At 40.3% G+C, this 20392-nt stretch overlaps 1 protein-coding gene across 1 annotated transcript in view; it reads right to left on the bottom strand.

Annotated features, from left to right (window-relative positions):
* Positions 1 to 1592: 1592 nt before the first annotated feature.
* si:ch211-113g11.6 (uncharacterized protein LOC559008 homolog) overlaps positions 1593 to 20392 on the bottom strand; it is a 44906-nt gene continuing 26106 nt past the window's right edge. Inside the window, exons 10-14 of the mRNA XM_053326952.1 lie at positions 20112 to 20319; positions 6524 to 6639; positions 5473 to 5645; positions 4814 to 4869; positions 1593 to 1939 (exon numbers count right to left, since the gene is read on the bottom strand). Of these exons, the coding sequence (XP_053182927.1) occupies positions 1593 to 1939; positions 4814 to 4869; positions 5473 to 5645; positions 6524 to 6639; positions 20112 to 20319 (900 nt within the window). The remainder of the gene's footprint in view (positions 1940 to 4813; positions 4870 to 5472; positions 5646 to 6523; positions 6640 to 20111; positions 20320 to 20392) is intronic.

Below are 20392 nucleotides of genomic sequence, written 5' to 3'. Positions count from 1 at the left end.
TATTTTTGCACTGAGGCAAAGCAGTCAATGGTTACCTATCACATTCTTAACAATGACATAACAACCCAAACCATCAAGACAACTCGTCACATACATAGGCAGCAATGGTAGAAATCAGCATCAGCATCAGCAGAGCAATAAAATACAGAACATACTTCACAGATCTAAGTACAAGCCTTTTTTTTTTCTCTTAGCAAACTATGAAATGTAACTCTACTATGCAGCTCCATTTAGCTCCATCTGCCCTTATGATACTGTAATGTAAGTATGTGTTTACTGAAATTGCGTAAAACACCTTGTTCACATCTTTATGTATTGTACAGGTTGATAGAAATTAGATTTAGTCATTTGTAGACAATTAGCTCCTCTTTGTCTCTATTGGCTCTGTTTCCAAAGAAAATGATGGACACTTGCACTAATAAATCCAGATAATTTACAACCACCATCTCTCCACAGTAGATTACTTAATAAAAAATATCCAGAATTATAAATTTCCACAGTGGTTTGATACAGAGGAAGTTAATTATTTCATGATTTTGCTGCTGAAAGATTGTGAGGGCGGTTTTAATGCATACCACTAACTTTAAGTAACTTTTTTCCAAAGAAGTTGTGGGCGATATTTTTTTTCACCTCCTATAAGAGCAAATGTTTCGCTCTGATTCTCTGGGGAGGGCGAAAGAGGACAGCATGTAAAAAAAAAAAAAAACAATAGAAAAAGCTGTGAACAAGGCGTAATAATGATGTCTGATACTATCTGATAAAAAGATGCAAGAAACTGCCTCGTCTGAGGAGGAGATGCTGAGACACAGTGATGTTCGAGAATGAGCTCTTGCCCACCCACCTACTTCCTGTCAAAAAGCTGACACTTCCTCCCAGTGATGTTAGACTCAGCCGCACTAATTATAGCGCCAAGTCCAACCGAGTCGGCAGTATTCTGCCTCGACTGCAAAATTGTGCTTAGGAGTTTATGTCCCAGAAGTGTTAAGGCTTTTTAAATCTCAATACCAGACATTTTTTTATTTCTAAGTACTAATGAGCTATACCGATGAAGTTTAACAAGATGGATAAGATGTAAGAGCGGTATTAAAGGTTTACATATTCACAAATAAGCACAATCAAGTCAATTTCAAAATAAGTAAATAAATGGTAAAAAGAATTGGCCTGGTATTGGTGTTTTTTTTTTTTGCCCAACTCATAGGATATGTATATCTTTTTGAGTCAGAGAAGAAAGGTTCGCAAAGCACCTCATCATGGTTGAATCTAGTTTGAACACATGTCAATTCACGGACAGCTACTCCTAGTCACTTTAGTTTAAATGTTAATGTATGTATTTACCAGTTCTGTTCTCATTAAGAAAGCTGCAGCTGCATATGTGTTGGCTAATGCTTAAAAAAACAATGAATTGAATCACTCATTCTGACAATTTCTGGAGTTTTTAACCAAAAAAAAAATCAATCTCGAAAAAAAAGGTGAATTGTCACCTTTCAATCCAACCATGTACTTCAATGCTTTGCGAACCTAACCTCCTAACAGCCGCTCCTTGTCATTGGGAGCCAGTAAGGATGAGGGGTTAGCATTAGCATTAGCTGCAGTTAATGGAGCCACAGAGCAGCCATAGCTAGCAGGAGCGACGGCCCCAAGGTGGAGGCCAGGGACGCGGCCAAGAGCCTGCCATCGTTCACCAGCCTGAAGGAGATAACCTCCACCTTGAATCCGTCCTCGGTGGCCATGCAGCGGAAGACACCTTCCTTGAGCGGTGAGTCGAGGACTGGGCCCAGGACGCAGAAGTCTCCGGAGAAGAGGCACGGGTAGTTCTTGATGCAGTTGTCTTTCTCCCAGCGGTAGGTGGCGTGGAAGGAGCGCACTGGGCAGGGGAGGAAGACGGAGGTGTTGGACTGCACCACCACCTCCCTGGGGGAAGTTCGACGCAGCTTCAGAGCTGTTGGGGCAAAAAGACAGAGTTTTATATCAAAATTAAACCTTTGAAATGTGAAGGGTTGACAAAGTAAATGCAATTATAGAGACTGTTAATAGGACTTTGTAATCAGTGTTGGGGAGTAACTAGTTAGTTTTCCTAATTTTTTAAATATTTAACATGTTACTGAATACATATATTGATGTTTTTTATTCTTCGAAATCAATATTTTTAAAATATTTCTTAGTAAATAAATCATGATGTGGGTTTATTTGGAGCACACATGAGCTTAAATGGAGTCACAGTACCAATTAAACTCACTTCATTCATCAAATATCTTTATTTTATATTCTAAAATCTACATGAACTAATGAATACATTTTACAATGAGAGATAAATGTTGCTTTATAAGAAATGATCTCCCTTATAAATCATGTCAGTATCCATGACAACACAGCTGGACTTAGATTCTGGTGCTTAATGGGAACATTTACCCTAACAGCTGATCTTAGATGTAAGGAAGGAGGGGAGGAAGGAAGGAAAAGAAGGGAGGAAAGAAGGAAGGGAGAAATGAATGAACAAAGAAAAGAAGGAAGGAAGGTAGAAGGAAAACAAGAGAGGAAAGAAGGAAGGGAGGAAGGAATGAACAAAGAAAGGAAGGGAGGAAGGAAGGAACAAACGAACGAAAAAAGGAAGGAAGGACCAATGGAGGGAACATTTACCCTAACAGCTATAATAAGTTACATTACTTTGATTAAGTAATTATAAATAGTTACATTACTTATTACATTTTAAATAGTATAACTAGTCATCTGTAACCTATTCCACTTCCAAAGTAACCTTTCCAAGCCTGTTAATAGTACACGATAAAGATTTAACCTATATCCAGATCTTTTTTATATTTGCTGTTGTTTTATTTGCTGTTCTTGTTTTGTAGATCCAGAAAGGAAGTGTCTCATGTCTCCCGACCTGCAGGGATCCAAACTCTCCATATTCATTATGTGTCATTTAGTTTGAGGTTATTTGATTAATTGCAAATTAGTTTGTGAATATGGTATGCACCAGTGAAGCACGTTATCAACCGAAATGATAAGCACCTTGCATTATTACCTGTCTTGTAGAGGGGCATTGTATCAACGAAGGGGAGGGGGGGGGGGGGGGGGGTCCACATATCATTTTAACCTCAGGGTCTTGTTACAGGTTCATCCAAGCATGATCTTTACAAGAAGCGATGTCATACTGAGGAGATATATTTTAACTTTCTAGATTAGGGGTGTCAAACATGCGGCCCGTGGGCCAGAACCGGCCCGTCTAGGGGAGCAATCTGGCCCACTTTCCTTACTGTGTTCTTTTCCTTCCTTCCATCTGTCCTTCCTATCTTCCCTTTTTCCTTTCTTTGTTCCTTCCTTTTTTCCTTTCTTCGTTCCTTCTGTCCTTCCTCCCTTTCTTCCTTCTGTCCTTCTTTCCATCTGTCCTTCCTCCCTTTCTTCCATCTGTCCTTCCTCCCTTCCTTCCCTCTGTCCTTCCTCCCTTCCGTCCTTCCTCCCTTCCTTCCCTCTGTCAATTCTCCTTCCTTCCTTTCTTTCTTCTGTCCTTTTTTCCATCTGTCATTCCTTCCTCCCTTCCTTCCTTCCATCTGTCCTTCCTTCCTTCCCGCCATCTTTTTAATGATCCGGCCCACACAATATCAAAATGGTCTGTATGTGGCCCTTGAATGAAAATGAGTTTGACCCCTCTGTTCTAGATGAATTGGACTGCTGCATCCAGAAATGTAACCTTCGAGTCTTTCCCACAGTGTGTGACTGACAAGTAAATCACCTAATGAGATTTTACGCTAGCTGCATAACATCATGGTGGAAACATAATTTAAAAATGTTTTTTCTGCTGATTGCAAATTGTCATTATTTTGCCCTTTTCTTATAACTAATTGTTGCTCATCAGTGTCTGCACAACGAGCTGTTAAGTCTGTGTTTTTCGATGACTACAATATAATTGGTTTGACAACTCTGAATGTTGACATCACACAATAAAAATACATTTCCGCATGCTCATCCACCCCCCCCCCCCCTCGCCCCCCGCCCCCTTACTTCACTAAAAATGGCAGAGAAAAACACAAGATGTCACGCACAATTTATGTTATGTCTATCTACAGCTCGATAAAATAGTACAATTGCAGAATGTTGGGTAATTAACTGAGGAAGCTATGTTTGTTTTGTTTTAAAAACTGTAAAATAAAGATGATTAAACTTTACAGTGGTTTGTCTAATTGCTGTACTGGAATTCATCTGCTGCAAGATATCAATGAAATTATTAAAACACATTACTTCTCGTCATTTTAAGTATTATTTTCTGAGTAGTGGGGCTGAAATTGTAACTTTATCCAACTGGAAATAAATGCAATGTTAACCCTCATGTTGTCCTCAGGAGGACAGGAGGAAGGGGGGAAGGAAGGAAGGAAAGGAGTAAGGAGGGAAGAAAAGGAGTAAGGAGGGAAGGAAGGAAGGAAAGGAGTAAGGAGGGAGGGAGGAAGGAAGGAAGGAAGAAAGGAAGGAAGGAAGGAAAGGAGTGAGGAGGGAGGGAGGGAAGGAAGGAAGGAAGGAAGAGTCAAAAGAGATGAGACCCGGGAGGACGACAGGAGGGTTAAAATCAGATATCCTTCCCTTCAGATGGGAGTAATTGTTATGATTAGTTGATGTTATAACTGTTTTTTTTTTAGCTTTGAAGTGTATATATATATATGTGTATGTTTTTTCTATATAGATGGAGACTGGATCCCATGTTTTGGACTCTGCTCAATTATATGATAATCATCCTTTTACTGTAGCTGCTCAGAAAGCTTTTTATTTTGGTTTAATTAAGATACAGAGAGTGAGAGAGAGAGAGCAGATAAGAGCTCACCAGCAGCTTCCCCGCAAACTGAGGAGTTTGAATGGTCCAGATTCTGAATGAGTGTCCTGTTGGAAAAATAATGAAGAGGACAAATTAGCTGAATGAAACGATTCCACAAATGTGCCTCCACATCAACCTACTGCTGCTAATAAATTAAAACATGCAGAGAAACAAATCATTCAACAATGTCTCGGAGCCAGAGGCTTATTACTGAACATGATTGACTTTCATGTTTTCTTAAAATTGGAAGTGCATGAGATCCATTAATGGAAATCATTTTAATAACCAACTGAAACACAATGGAAATATATATGAAACAAGACATTAGTTCAACATGGATTTTAGGTGCTTTGGGTGATGTTTTTCTTTGCACTGCTCTTTCTTCATAGTCAAAGCACGTTTCATCATCTGAAGGACAATGATTGTAAGAACATGAGGCTTTTTCTCTCCGACAGCACTAAGACTGTGCTCTTAAAATGTCTAATGAGTGCCCTCTCATCTCTTGTTGGCTTGTGTGTAAAAAACGGCCAATAGCTCTTCAGCAGTGACGTCAATACTAAGACTGTGTTCTTAAAAACCTCTAATGAGTGTCCTCTCATCTCTTGTTGGCTTATGTAAAAAAAAACAGCCAATAGCTCTTCGGGCAGCGACGTCATATCTAATCATACCCAGTGGTGACGTTGTATCCAGGCGGGATGGGAATGCACTTCCTCCTGGCCCTGTCCCAGCCGCAGTACGGATCCCGGGAAAGGATGCACTCCCTGCACGTGTCACCATAGCGACCACAGTCAGCCAACGGCAGTCGCTGGACCTCCATCGCTGTAGCAACATACAGGTGTCCCTAAGGAGGAGGAGATCAAACAGAATAGCCTGAGTCAATGACAACATGTTGAATAATTGAGCCAATGCAAAATTATATTACATTTTTAACCATGTTTATGTAAAGATAATGATATTCAGCCATGGTAACATACATGAAAAGCTTAACTAAAACCAAGGCTGAGGAGTTTCTATCATGTGGACGACAAACACATGACTAAATTTGGTATTCTATAAAAATGAAGGATTAAACTTATCTTATCCAATCTTGGTTCTTGTTTATGCACTTTATAGTCACATTCATATTTATTCTTTATCTTTGCACTAAATGTTACCTGATTTATATTGTTTGATGTACTGTTGTTGTGTTATATGTGCCTTGTAAGGTGTCCTTGAGTGCTTTGAAAGGCGCCTTTAAATAAAATACATTATTATATAATCATATTAATTCATGTATTAATCTCCTTGTTCACTTATTAGGCAACTAAGCCTAAAAAGCCAGTAGCCAAGTATCTTTTAAGTTGTAATTCTGGCAACGATTATAGAGATTTCATGTTTGCTTTTTTCTCTAATCCCAATTTTTGTAAAATCAACATAATTTATTGTCTTGCAAAATGATGCACATTTAACTGTAGGAGCATTTCTTTCTCTGATGGTACTGCTATAATGAATGATTTAACTCTTAACAGTAAACAAATGCTACAATTACAGTATAAATCTCTTCTCTTCTGCTCCTCTTTCCTCACCTTGATGGATCCGAGTCACCTTATTGTTACATTATGCAGCTACCATTAATCTTCCTGACATCGCAGCCTCTCTCAGCATGACTTATTTATGGTGGAAGCAGCAGACAATGCAACAGAAAACACCCTCTGCTATACAGTTTAACAAACATCATACCTTTTGGGAGTCAATGGCCATGTTTAGAACTGGACCCTCATTGTGGAACAGAGAGTACTGCGATACGAGGAAGACTCCCTCGCTGGTGTGAAGAACTTTGATAATTTTTCCTTGTTCTGTTGAAATAAGGAGAAAAAAAGGCGTTATATAACAGATCTGCAGTCTTCCAAATTCAACAAAAAGACACAAAAACCCTGCAATTGATCAAAATATGTGCATCCTGGTGCTCGTTTTATCCGCACTGTGGCCTCTGTTGTGCTGTCCAAAGTCTTTTAACTTGGACAGCTTCCACTCGTGAGGCAGGCTCGAGGGCCGAAGGCAAAAAGGCTGACTGGAGTTTTATTGTTTTTTTTTGAAGAACAATCATTTTGTAGGAAGAGCTGCTCTGAAAAGACAAATAGTGTAACCAGTAAGGTTTAACCTCGATGAAAGGAGCCAAAAAACCACACAGTGGCTACAATAATACAAGAGAGGAAGAGGAGAGAGAGGTTCTGCTGGTTTAACCCTCCTGTTGTCCTCGAGTCAAGGAAGGAAGGGAGGAAGAAGGAAGGAAAGGAGAAGGAAGGAAAGGAGGAAGGAAGGAAGGAAAGGAGGGAGGAAGAAGGAAGGAAAGGAGGAAGAAAGAAGGATGGAAGAAGGAAAGAAGGAAGGAAGGAAGGAAGGAAGGAAGGAAGGAAGGAAGAAAGGAAGGAAGGGAGGAAGGAAGGAAGGAAAGAAAGAGAGAAGGAGGGAGGGAGGAAGGACAGATGGAAGGAAGAAAGGGAGGAGGGAGGGAGGATAGAAGGGAGGAAGGAAGGAATGAAGGACGGAGGAAAGCAGGAAGGAAGGAAGGTAGGATGGAGGGAGGAAAAAAGGAATGAGGGAGGGAGAAAGGAAAGAAGGAGCAAGGAAGGAAGAAAGAAAGGAAGGAAGGAAGGAAGGAAGGAAAGAAAGAGAGAAGGAGGGAGGGAGGAAGGACAGATGGAAGGAAGAAAGGGAGGAGGGAGGGAGGATAGAAGGGAGGAAGGAAGGAATGAAGGACGGAGGAAAGCAGGAAGGAAGGAAGGTAGGATGGAGGGAGGAAAAAAGGAATGAGGGAGGGAGAAAGGAAAGAAGGAGCAAGGAAGGAAGAAAGAAAGGAAGGAAGGAAGGAAGGAAGGAAGGAAGGAAGGAAGGAAGGAAGGGAGGAGGGAGAAAGGAAAAGAGGAAGGGAGGAAAAACAGATGAGGAGGGACGAGGACAGGAAGGTTAATTAAAACTATGTTGCAGCATTGTAGTTTATTGTTATGAGTCTTAAGGTCCTGCTTTACTTGGGCTCTGTGCCAAATTATATTTCCAGAGACCATTATTACATTTTTATTCTTTTTTTTAAAGTCCTGAATATATTTCAATTATAAATAAACACACAGAATAAAACCAAGGGCCAGGTAATATTCAAGCACAGAAACTGAACTAAAGGAGGATCAAAGGGCCCATTTTTTTGCAGTTTATGGTGTAATATCATGACATAATCCACACGACTCATGAGTTAAGTAACAAATGATCATTGAAATAGTTTTTTCTCTGAAATGGACATTTTTCAAGACCTTGAACAGCGACAAAGACTATTGAAAGAACATTAGATATAGAGGACGAAACTGAGAGAACCAACGCATGAACAAGAAGGAATGCAACTCCCAACAGGACTTCATTTAGTTTTTAGTTTTCTAGTGTGGCTTTGTTTGATTTCTGTATTGTCTGATGAGGCGTGTATGTGTGTCGGTAGATGTGCATACAAAATGTGAAAAATCAATAAAGTGAAAAAAAAAGAAAGAAGCTTTTTCTTGCCATTATGATTACTTCTGTTTTCCTGTATGATCCATGCTGACCATTATGCACTAACAATGGAAGTGATGGAGGACTAAATCCACAATCCTGCTTCTGTTCAACAATGGATTTAAAAGTTGATCTGAAGTTAACCCTCCTGTTATCCTCAAGTCAAGGAAGGAAGGAAGGAAGGAAGGAAGAAGGAAGGAAAGCAGGGAGGAAGGAAGGGAGGAAAGGAAAGAAGGACAGAGGAAATAAGAGAGGAAAGAAAGAGAAGGAGGAAGGAAGGAAGGAAGGAAGGAAGGAAGGAAGGAAGGGAGGGAGGGAGGAAGGAAAGGAAGGAAGGGAGGAAGAAGGAAGGAAATGAGGGAGGAAGGAAGGATGGAAGGGAGGAAAGGAGGAAGGGAGGGAGGAAGAAGGAAGGAAAGTAAAGAAGGACAGAGGAAAGAAGGAAGGTAATAGGGAGGAAAGAAAGAGAAGGAGGGAGGGACGGAGGGAGGGAGGGAGGGAGGGAGGAAGGAAGGAAGGAAGGAAGGAAGGAAGGAACAGTCAAAACAGCTGGGGTCAATTTGACCCGGGAGGACGACACAAGGGTTAATATGAAGCTTCAGTCGTGCAAATGAGTCAAATCTTCATCTTCTATGTTTCATCATTACAGTGTTTTTAGTAGCAAAGTCTTTTTGTTACTATACTTCCATCACAGCTCAACAGGAAACACTAAGAGGGAATCTGATGCTAAAAAGACTGTAAATGTCAGATATCCACTTGATATGACTAACTCACACTACTCAGTTTTGGATAACCTTTTAAAATGCATTTCTACACACACTGTGGATTTTGGCCCGCATCACTTCCATTGAAAGCGCATTTGAAGGATCTTTTAATAGCCGGCATGAACAAGAGGAATGATTACAGCAAGAAAAAACATTGTTCAGTTCTCACATGAATTCTTTACTCATGGATTCTTTTCACTGCTGACATTTTGCACAGATGTAAATATTAACATTAACAATGGCTTCACATCATTCCATTAATTGTTTCAGTAAAGCATCTCAGTGTGTGATGAAGCATAACCCCCAGAGCCTAAAACTGGCTCACCGAAATGGAATAAAGCCATCATTAACGTCATTAATTCCACCATTACTTTTCCTACTTTGACAACTCAAAGTCTATTCACATGAAACACAGTATTGGGCGAGTTACTGAAAATGAGTAATTACTTATGATTACTGAATTACTTTACCAATCAGTTACAGGGGAGAGTACATTTCCCACAATCTCAGAGTTCAACCCACTCAGTAAAGGCTTTGTTTTGTTTTCCCCACAACACAAAATCAGTTCAGTTCAATCCAGTTCCACAAAGTAGTAAAAACTCCACTCCAGATCCTCAACTCAAACCAGGAAATCAAAGTTTGAACTACACCAAGAGCTCACCCATAGACATAAATACGTATATAAGTCTATAGCTGTGTCCCAATTCAGGGGCTGCATCCTTCGAAGTACGCATTTGGAGGCCGATTACGTCACATGGAGCCACGCGATTACGTCACTGTATAACGTAGCCAGGGCGCGCCTTTGAAGCACTTCCATGATTCACCAGTGAGAGACAGCAACATGGCGCAAGGCATCTAGCCTGCCGGAAACGAAGAAGAAGAAGAATAATAAGAAGAAGGCGACAGCTCTGGCAAAAAAATGATAAAGATAGTACTTTTAATCAACAAATCTTTAACCCTCTGTAAATGCCACGCTAGTCAGCTAATGAATGTTAACCCCGCTAGTCTGCTAATAAACTTCAGCCCCGCTAGCCGGCTAATAAACGTTAGCCCCGCTAGCCAGCTAATAAATGTTAGCCCTGCTAGCCGGCTAATAAACGTTAGCTGCGCCCCTAGTCCGATGCCGTAATCGGTTCTTGCTTTAGCTTTAGACCAGCAAAGAGTTGGTGCTTGCTCTAGCTCCCGTCCTGAGGCTCGGGGGCTGGAGCTTTGGCGGTGGAAAAGCAAAGAACCGGTGCTTAGTCAGGCTCTGGCTCCGAACCAGCACCAGCTCCAGCTCGGTGGAAAAGGGGTATAAGAGGTGCTTGGATTAGCACCAACTGAGTACTGGCTCTAGCACTAGCTCCGAACCTGGCTCCAGCTTGGTGGAAAAGAGTTGGCTACGATGACGTGGACTTCACAACGCAGAGACACGGTAAGGTAAAAATTATACTGTATTTGTTGTGTGTGTATGTGTGTCTTTGTCCTCTATTTTCAAGATAGACAAAAGTAACAAGCCCAATTAAATGCACAAAAAAGTAGTACTGCATTATTCTCAACACTGATGACAAACAAAATGTTCCTGCAATCACTGTGGATTATATTTAAACAGCTCAGTTAGTAATCATCACAGTCAGCTAAACAGTTTGTCAATTGCATCAACTCTATCATTACCAAGAGGTGAAACCGAAAAACCTGCAGCATAGCTTCTGTTCGGTTCAACAAAAGTCTGCATTATGAATTCAAGAATGTGCTTTTCATGAACAACGGAGCACCTGCTGGGATTTGATACACCTTTGTTCACTTTTTGCACAGTCAAGGTTGCTGTCTTGCATGGAGCTTGATTTCGTAAATTGAGTCATTATTCTAACTGTTTTCCACAACAACAGGCTATTACAATATCAGGCAGCTAAGTGAAGCATCACTCTCATAAATGTTTACAGTCCGCTGCTCGGCTCAGTATTTTATTTATTTAAGTATTACCTTTTTTGTTGCTGAGTGTGGTCCATTTTTATTGGCAGAAAGCCAGCGAAAATACTCCTCTACCATTTCTATTTGTGCTTCCCTTTGCTGCAATCCTTTACTGCCTCCACTCCTTGCTTTCTAAAGAATGACTTGACAGCTTTGTTTTTGTCTTTTGTCACATCTAAGATCGTTATATACCTTCCCCCACTGTGAAAATGTGATTACAGTGATACCTTTTTATCTCACATCTGCATTTTTCTGAATGCTTCCCACCGTCAAGCACTTTCTCATTTGCATAATTAGGCGCACACGAGTTCTTGCTGTCACTTAGACTTCTTTTGTCCTCAGAAATCTGCATTGTGTCTTTTTCATAAACTTCAAACCTTTTTTCTCTGTATTCAAAGATAACATTCTTACTCATTTTATCCAGTTTATTCTCATATGACTCTTTAATCCCGTCTACAGCTATTTTTAGCTTTTTTATGAAAGGTTGCGGCAAGACATCGTGAGAAGAAAAAGGGTGATGATGCTGCTGCTGAGTGACTTTTTTTTTTTTTAATCCAAGATGGGTTTGCTGAGCATACTTATCCTTTTTACAGTAAAGACCTTCCCTTTACCTTTTTACATCCCTACGTACACACACAAACTAACAGCTATTGTGACATTCATTTCCTTCAAAGGACAAAGTGCTTCTTAATATCGCCTCTCGACACATTTTCCAGGCTAAAAATTCTAACTCACCTTTTTTTTTCTCCATTGTCTTTTAAAAGGGCAACCTCTACAAATTAACTCTGAATTACAGTCATTCACTTACCTAACTCCTATTTTTCCCAGCTGGTTGCCTTCCCTTCCCTCCCCGCCTTCCCTAACCTTTTAAGTCGCTGCCACCTCGAATGTCACTCTCTGTGTGACAAGAAATAGCTTCTGATATCAAACATAAAGTCAACTTGAAACTCTGACATTCCTTCCATCCCTCAGGGTAGATTTCTGCTGTGTATCGCCTCCCATGACTGAAATGATCCGAGCAGCTTTACTTCTTCTGGTGGTCAATCTGTCAGCATAGAAATCTTTCACGACTGCCTGTTTGTTCTTTTGTTCCATTTCCAGCAAACCCCCTGCTGCCGAGACTAACTGCTCCACTTTCTCCTCTAGCTCTCACAGGTCTACAACCTTTCATAGCTCCTTTGCTGGTTTTTTTCCCAAAGTGACTCTTCAGGGCCCTGACACAACATGCTCACACTCTGTCTCAGGGAGCGTTCAGTGGCAGACTGTAGATTAAGCAATTTATCCGGTATTGTCGGGTCTAGCAGGAACTACTCAGCAGATGTTTTAGTCAGCTGAGCAGGTGGTAAAAGTGAGTGGACTGACTTGAAGTTCAGTTTAGTAAATCAGTGATTTCTCTTTAAGTTTTCACTCTCTGCTTTTTCTTTTCTTTCTCTACAAGCCAAAGATAATAGACTAAAGGCCCATTTAAGGACAGAGCCTTCTGTCTGTGCTCTGCATTCATTTCGTACGTATTTCTGCACGTTTCCATAAAGCTAGCGGATACGAGCCAAACAGAGCAGTACCACCGGAAACCATGGGGGGGCAGTGTTGCTGTCACTACTCGATACGTAGCTCTAGTGAGACACGAAGAAGAAATAACAATGGAGGAACTTTTTGATGAAAGGTTTTGTGAGTTGGTTAGAAACTTTAAACATATCGTTTTTGTCTTTTATGCAAGAGGAACATTATCAATATCTCCTCCACAGTCGCCATGTTTGTTTTTGAGTTTGTTGTTGTCATAAACCTTTGACTCTGTGCTGCCCCCTAGTGGATGCACTGGATAACATCCATGCCAACGTAAAGAAAGCATGGAAGTATGTGAGCAGTGACGGTAACATCGTTTGAAAAGGACAGATACATTTTCGTACGTACTTTTTGAGCATAAATGGGCCTTTAGATATCATACATATTGCACATATTGTTAAATTTTATTTTGAGAATCGTTGTTGAGCAACTTTTAGCAGATGCTGTAAGGCAACATTAGTCTGCTTTTTCTTTTCTTTCTCTACAAGCCAAAGATAATAGACTAAGATAGAGCTGGTCGACATGGACAAAATCAAATATCACAATATTTTAGACCAAATACCTCCATATCGTTATTATAACAATATTATAGAGATGACTGTTGTTGCGTTAACAAAATATTTACACTATGAAATCTTACAATAATCATCAGTAATGTGGATATAATGAAAAAGTGGGTAAAAAGTAAATAACAGAACAGCTATAACAGTCTGTTAAGTTCAGAAAATTACATATTTTACTGTAATGCAGCTTTAAAACCAGGAAAAGACAACACTGATGATATATCACGATATTACGATATCCAAAATCTAAGACGATATCTAGTCTCACATCACGATACCTAGACTAAGATATCATACATAATGCACATATTGTTAAATTGTATTTTAAGAATCATTGTTGTGAGTCATCAGCAATGGTGCGTTCAAGAGCAACTTTTAACAGATACTGTTAAATGAGTCGGTAAAATTTGTCAGTTGGTTCTGTACAAAAGTATAAAGCCATTAGTGAAGCGGTAGACTCTTTCTGTGTAAAACATCTAGTGACCAAAACCTCTACAACAATCTTTTGACAGGAAACATTTCTTCTTCTTCTTCTTCTTCTTTTAACAATCCAACCAAACCTGGTAGATTACTGTATACCTCGCAATCTTGGAGACACAGAGGATTATCTTTTCAAATGTAATAGTCTGTCTCATAGTATTACTGTAGAAGCTCCTGTGCCCTGCTTTGACATCTGATTAACCGTACAGTAACACTCCTGGGTATATTACTCAAACACAGCTTCCCTGGATCATATTTCATCGCATCACAGCAACACAAGGCCAGTACATTTATTAATGCAGCACTTTGCAATTAACTATGGTTTTATAGCACTTTGATTGTAAATGAACTAAATGTGTTTTCAGTGATACAAGTATGAGAGTAGTTTTTTATACCCTTGCATGCCATGTTTTCAGGATGACAGATATTGAAGTCGCTCTTTATTAGATGCATAAATTCTGCTGCATTATTTTTCTGGCTTGTGATCAAAAGACAGGATATTTTATTTTTGCCAAATCCTGCACCGTTCCATTAGCTCTGTATCTCTAAATCCCACCGAGACTAGTTAGACAGGTTTTAAACTCTTCTTCTACCTCTGCACAGTAGGCTATTTAGCTAATTAGGACTCTGCACACTGCATGGCACCACCCTGTCACTTTGTTCTGGGTCAACATTTTAAAGTGAATTCTTTCGGCCTACAAATACATCACTTTGCCAGACGACTGTGACCAGAATAAATAAGACGTGTGCCTTTCGCCGGTGGAGGAATTAGGAAATTAGGTGAGTAATGTTCTCTGCTTTCATAACAGCCGCCAACAAGGTGCCCTTGAGCATGGCACCTACAGTCTAGTCACTCGACATGCAATTATTATCGGTGAGCTGCAAAGAGAACGTGTGCTGAAATATAGAAAAATAGGTAGAAACATTGACGCATACAGAAGGCAAGAGGCTGGAGATTAGCGTGTGATGAGGGTCTCTTATCTAAACATCAGACTAAAAATATTGTTATAGATATTGTTTAACCCTCCTGTTGTCCTCGAGTCAAGGAAGGAAGGGAGGAAGAAGGAAGGAAAGGAGGGAGGAAGGAAGGAAAATAGGGAGGAAGGGAAGAAGGAAGGAAAGGTGGGAGGGGGGAGGGAGGGAGGGAGGAAGGAAGGAAGGATGGAAGGAAGGAAGGAGGGAGGAAGAAGGAAGGGAGGAAGAAGGATGGAAAGGAAGGAATGAAGGGAGGGAGGAAGAAGGAAGGAAAGGAGGGAGGAAGGGAAGAAGGAGGGGATGGAGGGAGGATTGAAGGGAGAAAGGAGGTAGGAAGAAGGAAGGAAAGGAAGAAGAAAGTATGGGAGGAAGAAGGATGGAAATGAAGGAAGGAAGGGAGGGAGGAAGAAGGAAGGAAGAAGGGAGGAAGAAAGATGGAAAGGAAGGAAGGGAGGGAGGAAGAAGGATGGAAATGAAGGAAGGAAGGGAGGGAGGAAGAAGGATGAAAGGAGGAAGGAAGGGAGGAAGAAGGATGGAAAGGAAGGAAGGACGGGACGAAGAAGGATGGAAAGGAAGGAATGAAGGGAGGGAGGAAGGAAAGTAGGAAGGAACAATCAAACCAGATAGGATCAATTTGACCCGGGAGGGTGGAAACGAGGGTTAAAAATACATCATGCAAATATCTGTGTGGAAACGAGGCTGTTAGTGGTGGTGGTGGGTGTGCATTCATATCTGCAAATTACAGACCGAGGCTTTAATCTCATACTAGCAGATAATGGCTGTGCTCTAGTTCAGTTTGTTCAGTTTGTTCAGTCCAAGCCAAAAAATAATAATGTTAAAAAAAAAAAAATCAATTGTTGCTTTTTAGATCTGCCCCATTAAGGTTTCAAAGTGATTTTTTTTTATAAGGGAACCAGGAGTTGACTGGAAAGCAAGTTTTGTATGAAAAATAGTGAGAAAAGTGTTTAATGATCACTAATTGGCAGTTTGGTAAATTTAATAAATCTCTTTTCATGTGTGTTTTAAAACCTCAAAGTGGAATATTTTTTTCTTTTTTTTCTATTTACCGATGATTAAAACTTACTTTCAAAAAGCTGAAATTAATATCTTATTAATTTTGAAGATTTTTAAAACATAATTAAGCATTCTGAAAGCTGCTTGTAATTGTTTTTGTTAAACGTGGAACTAATCTACTAAATCTACTGCTTGTATGTGTCTACTCAACCTTTTCCCTTCCTACTATTTTTACAGTTACATTTTACATTTACTATTTCAACAAAAGCAGCAGAAGCTCACTTTAATTTAAACATGTGTAGAGAGGCAAAAAGCTCTAAGGACATTACTGGCAGGATATTTAAGAGACAACACCTTTATATTTGTAATACTAATATCTGTATTTAAGCAGCAGTGAGTGCTGAGTGCAAAATGTTATGATTAGGAAGAAGAAGAATAGTTTTTAGTTAAAGACCGTCTGAGTGCCATGGCTCCTCAAAGTGAATCTTTTTCCTAAACTCAATCATTTATTGTTATTAGAGAGTGAATTGTTCAGCCTGTTTTATGATGTCAGTTTTAAATTAGGGTCACATGTATAAACTATTCAGCAGAGAATTATTAACACCAAACTCCATTTAAAAAAAAAAGACAATTTAACATAATAATTGGTGATACATGGCTTTTTAACTAGTTATTTAAGCATCCTGTTGTCCTCAAGGAAAGGAAGGAAGGGAGGAAGAAAGAAGGAAATGAGGGAGGGATGAAGGAAAGAAGGGAGGAAAGGAGGGAGGGATGAAGGAAGGAAAGGAAGGAGGGAGGAAGAAGGGAAGGAGAGAGAGAGAGAGAAAGAGAAACAGAGAGAGAGAGGGGGGGAAAGGAGGGAGGAAGGGGGGAAAGGAAAGGAGGGAGGGAGGAAGGAAGGAAGGAGGGAAAGAAGTAAGGCAATGGGGAAGAAAGAAAGAGACAAAGAGGGAGGGAGGAAAGAAAGGAGGGAGGGTGAAAGGGAGGAAGAAGGAAGGGAGGGAGGAAAGGAAAGGAAAGGAGGGAGGGAGGAAAGGAAAGAAGGAAGGAGGGAGTGAGAGAGAAAGGAAAAGAGGAAGAAGGAAAGAAGGACAGAGGAAAGAAGGAAGGTAATGGGGAGGAAAGAAAGAGACAAAGAGGGAGGGAGGAAAGACGGGGGAAGGAAAGAAAGAGTGAGGAAGGAAGGAAGGACAGAAGGAAGGAAGGGGTTTGGAGGAAGGAAAGAAGAATGTTTCAGATTGTTAATCCTGTATACAACTTGCTTACCTGTTGTACAGCATAATAAATGTGTAAATGTGTGAATGTGTGAATGTGTGGAACTGATCTAAATAAATCTCTCCTGCTTAGCGAGGTGCACATCGTGTCTCATCTCTGGCTGTGATGTAGTGAAAGCAGAGCAACCCTCTGATATGCCACTACTAACCTGTGACGCTGTGAGGACACCGAGCACGCTGCGTATATCAGCCAAAATCTGATGGAGGAAATTAATCTCGATATATTCCAATATGGAAATTCTGATATATGAGCAGGATCATTTTAATATATTGATGATTTCATTACATTTATGATGATGAGTCTTATCTATTAATTTATAATATATAGTCAATAAATGGTGTATTATTAGCAATTTTACAATTTTAAATGTTCTATATTTAGGCCCAATTATTATTTTCTTTGAACAATTTTGCTTCTAATAAACTTTAGTAATCGAAAAATAATCAAAACCGACATTTAGAAACTCTAATCGACTTAATCTTGCTCATATCAATTAATCGTGGTGTTCACTGTTGCCATGACAGCAAAGGTTGCATATCTTTAAGGAATTTGAAAACATGTTTGTGTCGTCCTCCCGGGTCAAATTGACCCGGTCTGTTTTGACTGTTCTTTCCTCCCTCCTTTCCTTCTTTCCTCCCTCCTTTCCTTCTTTCCTCCCTCCCTCCTTTCCTTTCCTCCCTCCTTCCTTTCCTTCCTTCTTCCTCCCTCCTTTTCTTCCTTCCTTTAATTCCTTCCTTTCTTTTCCTCCCTTCCTCCTTTCCTTCCTTCCATTTTTCCTTCCTTCCTTTCCTTCGTTCCATCCTTCCTTCCTTGACTCGAAAACAGGAGGGTTAAGAACAGACTTGTGCGTATGAACTGTTTGTGAATGAGGCCCAGTGTGGCTGCAGAGAAGGATGGAGGAACAGATTGTGAAATGATTTTATTACCATAAACAAACAAACTGCATCTTGCTTGGACGCTGATAGCGATCGCACTAAAGTAGTCACAGTGTGTGGTGGTACAAGTTCTACAAATGAGTACAAATGACAGGACAATGGCGGATCAAACAGGACTAATGCACCCAGAGTTCATTTAAACTGCACTCCATAGATTAGGTTTGAACTACCACACTAAAAATCAACCATTGCTTTCTCTTCCACAAAGATTAACGGCGCAGTTTGCATTCGTGAGCTCATGTTTGCGAAGGGTATTTATTGGAATTTCCTTCACCAGGGGAAGACTGATGTCCCCCGGCTACCCACAATGCATCTGCTTCGATTTCACTGCCACTAGTCCCGAGGTGAAGCCTTGCTCGCCACTTCTACTCATCTGATTGGTTTAGACTGCTCTAATGCAGCTATCCATCAGAAAGAGCTGACCGTCTGTCTGAGATTGGATTATTTCAAGAAAGGAAATTCTCTTCATCATTTGTGGAGAACAGTTTGAAATTAATTATGCAGATTGAAGAGCATGACTTGTTACAAGCCTGTGAATATTTATAGCGGGGGGCCCTGAAGTGAACGTGATGCAATATTCAACAGGAGGAAGAAGGAGTGTGATCAAACCAGCCTTGTATGTTTCTTTTCACACGTTAAAAGAGGAGAAATTTTCAAGAGTGGCGGCCAACACATATTCTTTCACGCCTGCTGTTGAGTATCTCCATTACAACCTGTTCCTCTGGCCTCGGATACCAACGCCACTCAATCTGCTCTAGTTTCTTTTTAGGCCACCACAGAGACCAGTGGCTGTTCATAGCTCTCCATCCTTTAACTCTTCATACTGACACAGTTAGTAAAGCCCACAGCGAGAGGCCACCATAATGTCTTTTTCAACAGCACATTGTTTTCTGTGCGTTTATTATTAGAACCAACCCAGAAATGCTCGATGACTGACAAGCCTGTATCGACTGCACCCGTAGCAGCCAGACATTGCGTTTGGAAAGATGACACTGTCTTATCTTGCAATGAACCACAGAGTGGTGAGACACTCACACTGACAGGAGCATATGACTTGTGATTGTTGCCATAGTAATCTCCCCGAGGCGCAAGGCAATTTTTGGAGTAACTGCTATGGGCAACAGCAGCGCCTCAGCATTGCTGCTTTGATCAAATAAAAAAACAGTCTTGCCAAGCCCCGGAAACATCTGAATAGATTTTGAGCAGAACTGATTTTGACCTTGTGTCAATTTCCCACACTTTCTACTATTCAGCGCTTCTGTTATGAGTATTAATTAAATGCCTGGCACGTTTTTATTATTTCTTTTTAATCCTGCTTGCCCTAGTGTTGCACTTAAACACTTACAACCTTGAGTTGTATTGCTTCTTGGGCTTTGTGTATCCAGACATTTTTGAGTATCTTTATTATTTCCACCTACATGAGCAAGATGAATGTATAGAACAATTATAACTATTACTTTCAACAGGCTGTAAACACGGGCTCTCTTTTAAAGCAGCATTAATCAATATGTCTTTATCTTCAATAAGAATCAGATGAATACGTGTATTGTGAAAGGGGTCGCTCACAGTGGCAAACCCATAATTAAAACCATTTTTGCAGTTCTACGGAGTGTTTAACTGAATTTAGCTCATATTATTTTGGTTTCATGGAATATTTGCTGTTTGGTTCAGTTTCAGTGTTCTCAACAAGTGTTTCTAACAGCGAAACGCAGCTCTGATAAATCCATTGTACCTCAAACAGCAACCTTAACCCGACACACTATAGATGATAATAAAGCATCCAGCAGCTAAAGGTCAAATGTTTTTGTCAACCGAAGTTCTAGGACACTATTTTTTTTTGTGGAAACCAAACCAAAGGAGACAAAATAAATTGCACTTAAAATCATCAGCTTGAACTTTGTAAGGAGCTATAATGTCATGGCTATGCATCTGTCAGCTTGTTTTGGATTTTCTCTGCCCTCTGACGACCAAAAAAATGTATAAATGTAGCTTTAATATGGACCGTTCAACATCTGACTTGAGAAGTGTTGGGCAAGTTACACATTGTAAAAATAATCATATTGCTAACAAAAGTAACATGTTACATTACCCGTTACTTTTGTTACTCAGTGTCAGCTCAGTCAAAGTTTCCTTTTACACAACTCATAATCCTCCACATCCACACACTGCATCTTTTTGTGTTCATGAATAAAAAATTAGACAATTGTGGTTTAACAAGCCGCTGCAGCTAGCGGCTAAACCTTCAACACACAATCATATATGAACACACACACACCTGTTCCGAGGTACAGGACGCTGTAGTGCTCGTCGTTGACGGCCAGGACGATGTCCGCCACAGTGTGTGTGATTTGGTCATCTGTTGGGAGGTCGAGGGGAGCTACGCCGACAGGCCTGATAACATCCTCAATTTCTGGGTGGTATCTGATCACCCCCAAGTTTTTGATGTCATTGTGACCTCCTGCCGTTGAGTTTTTGCGGACACACTGCGAAGAGAAATTCAGACCAGGAAAAGCACTTGAATAAACAAAAAAACGCTGTTGGACACAAGAACTCGAA

Source organism: Scomber japonicus, chromosome 10 (assembly GCF_027409825.1).
Source record: "Scomber japonicus isolate fScoJap1 chromosome 10, fScoJap1.pri, whole genome shotgun sequence".
NCBI classification, from domain to species: Eukaryota; Metazoa; Chordata; class Actinopteri; order Scombriformes; family Scombridae; genus Scomber; species Scomber japonicus.
This window is presented reverse-complemented; position numbering and strand designations above follow the sequence as displayed.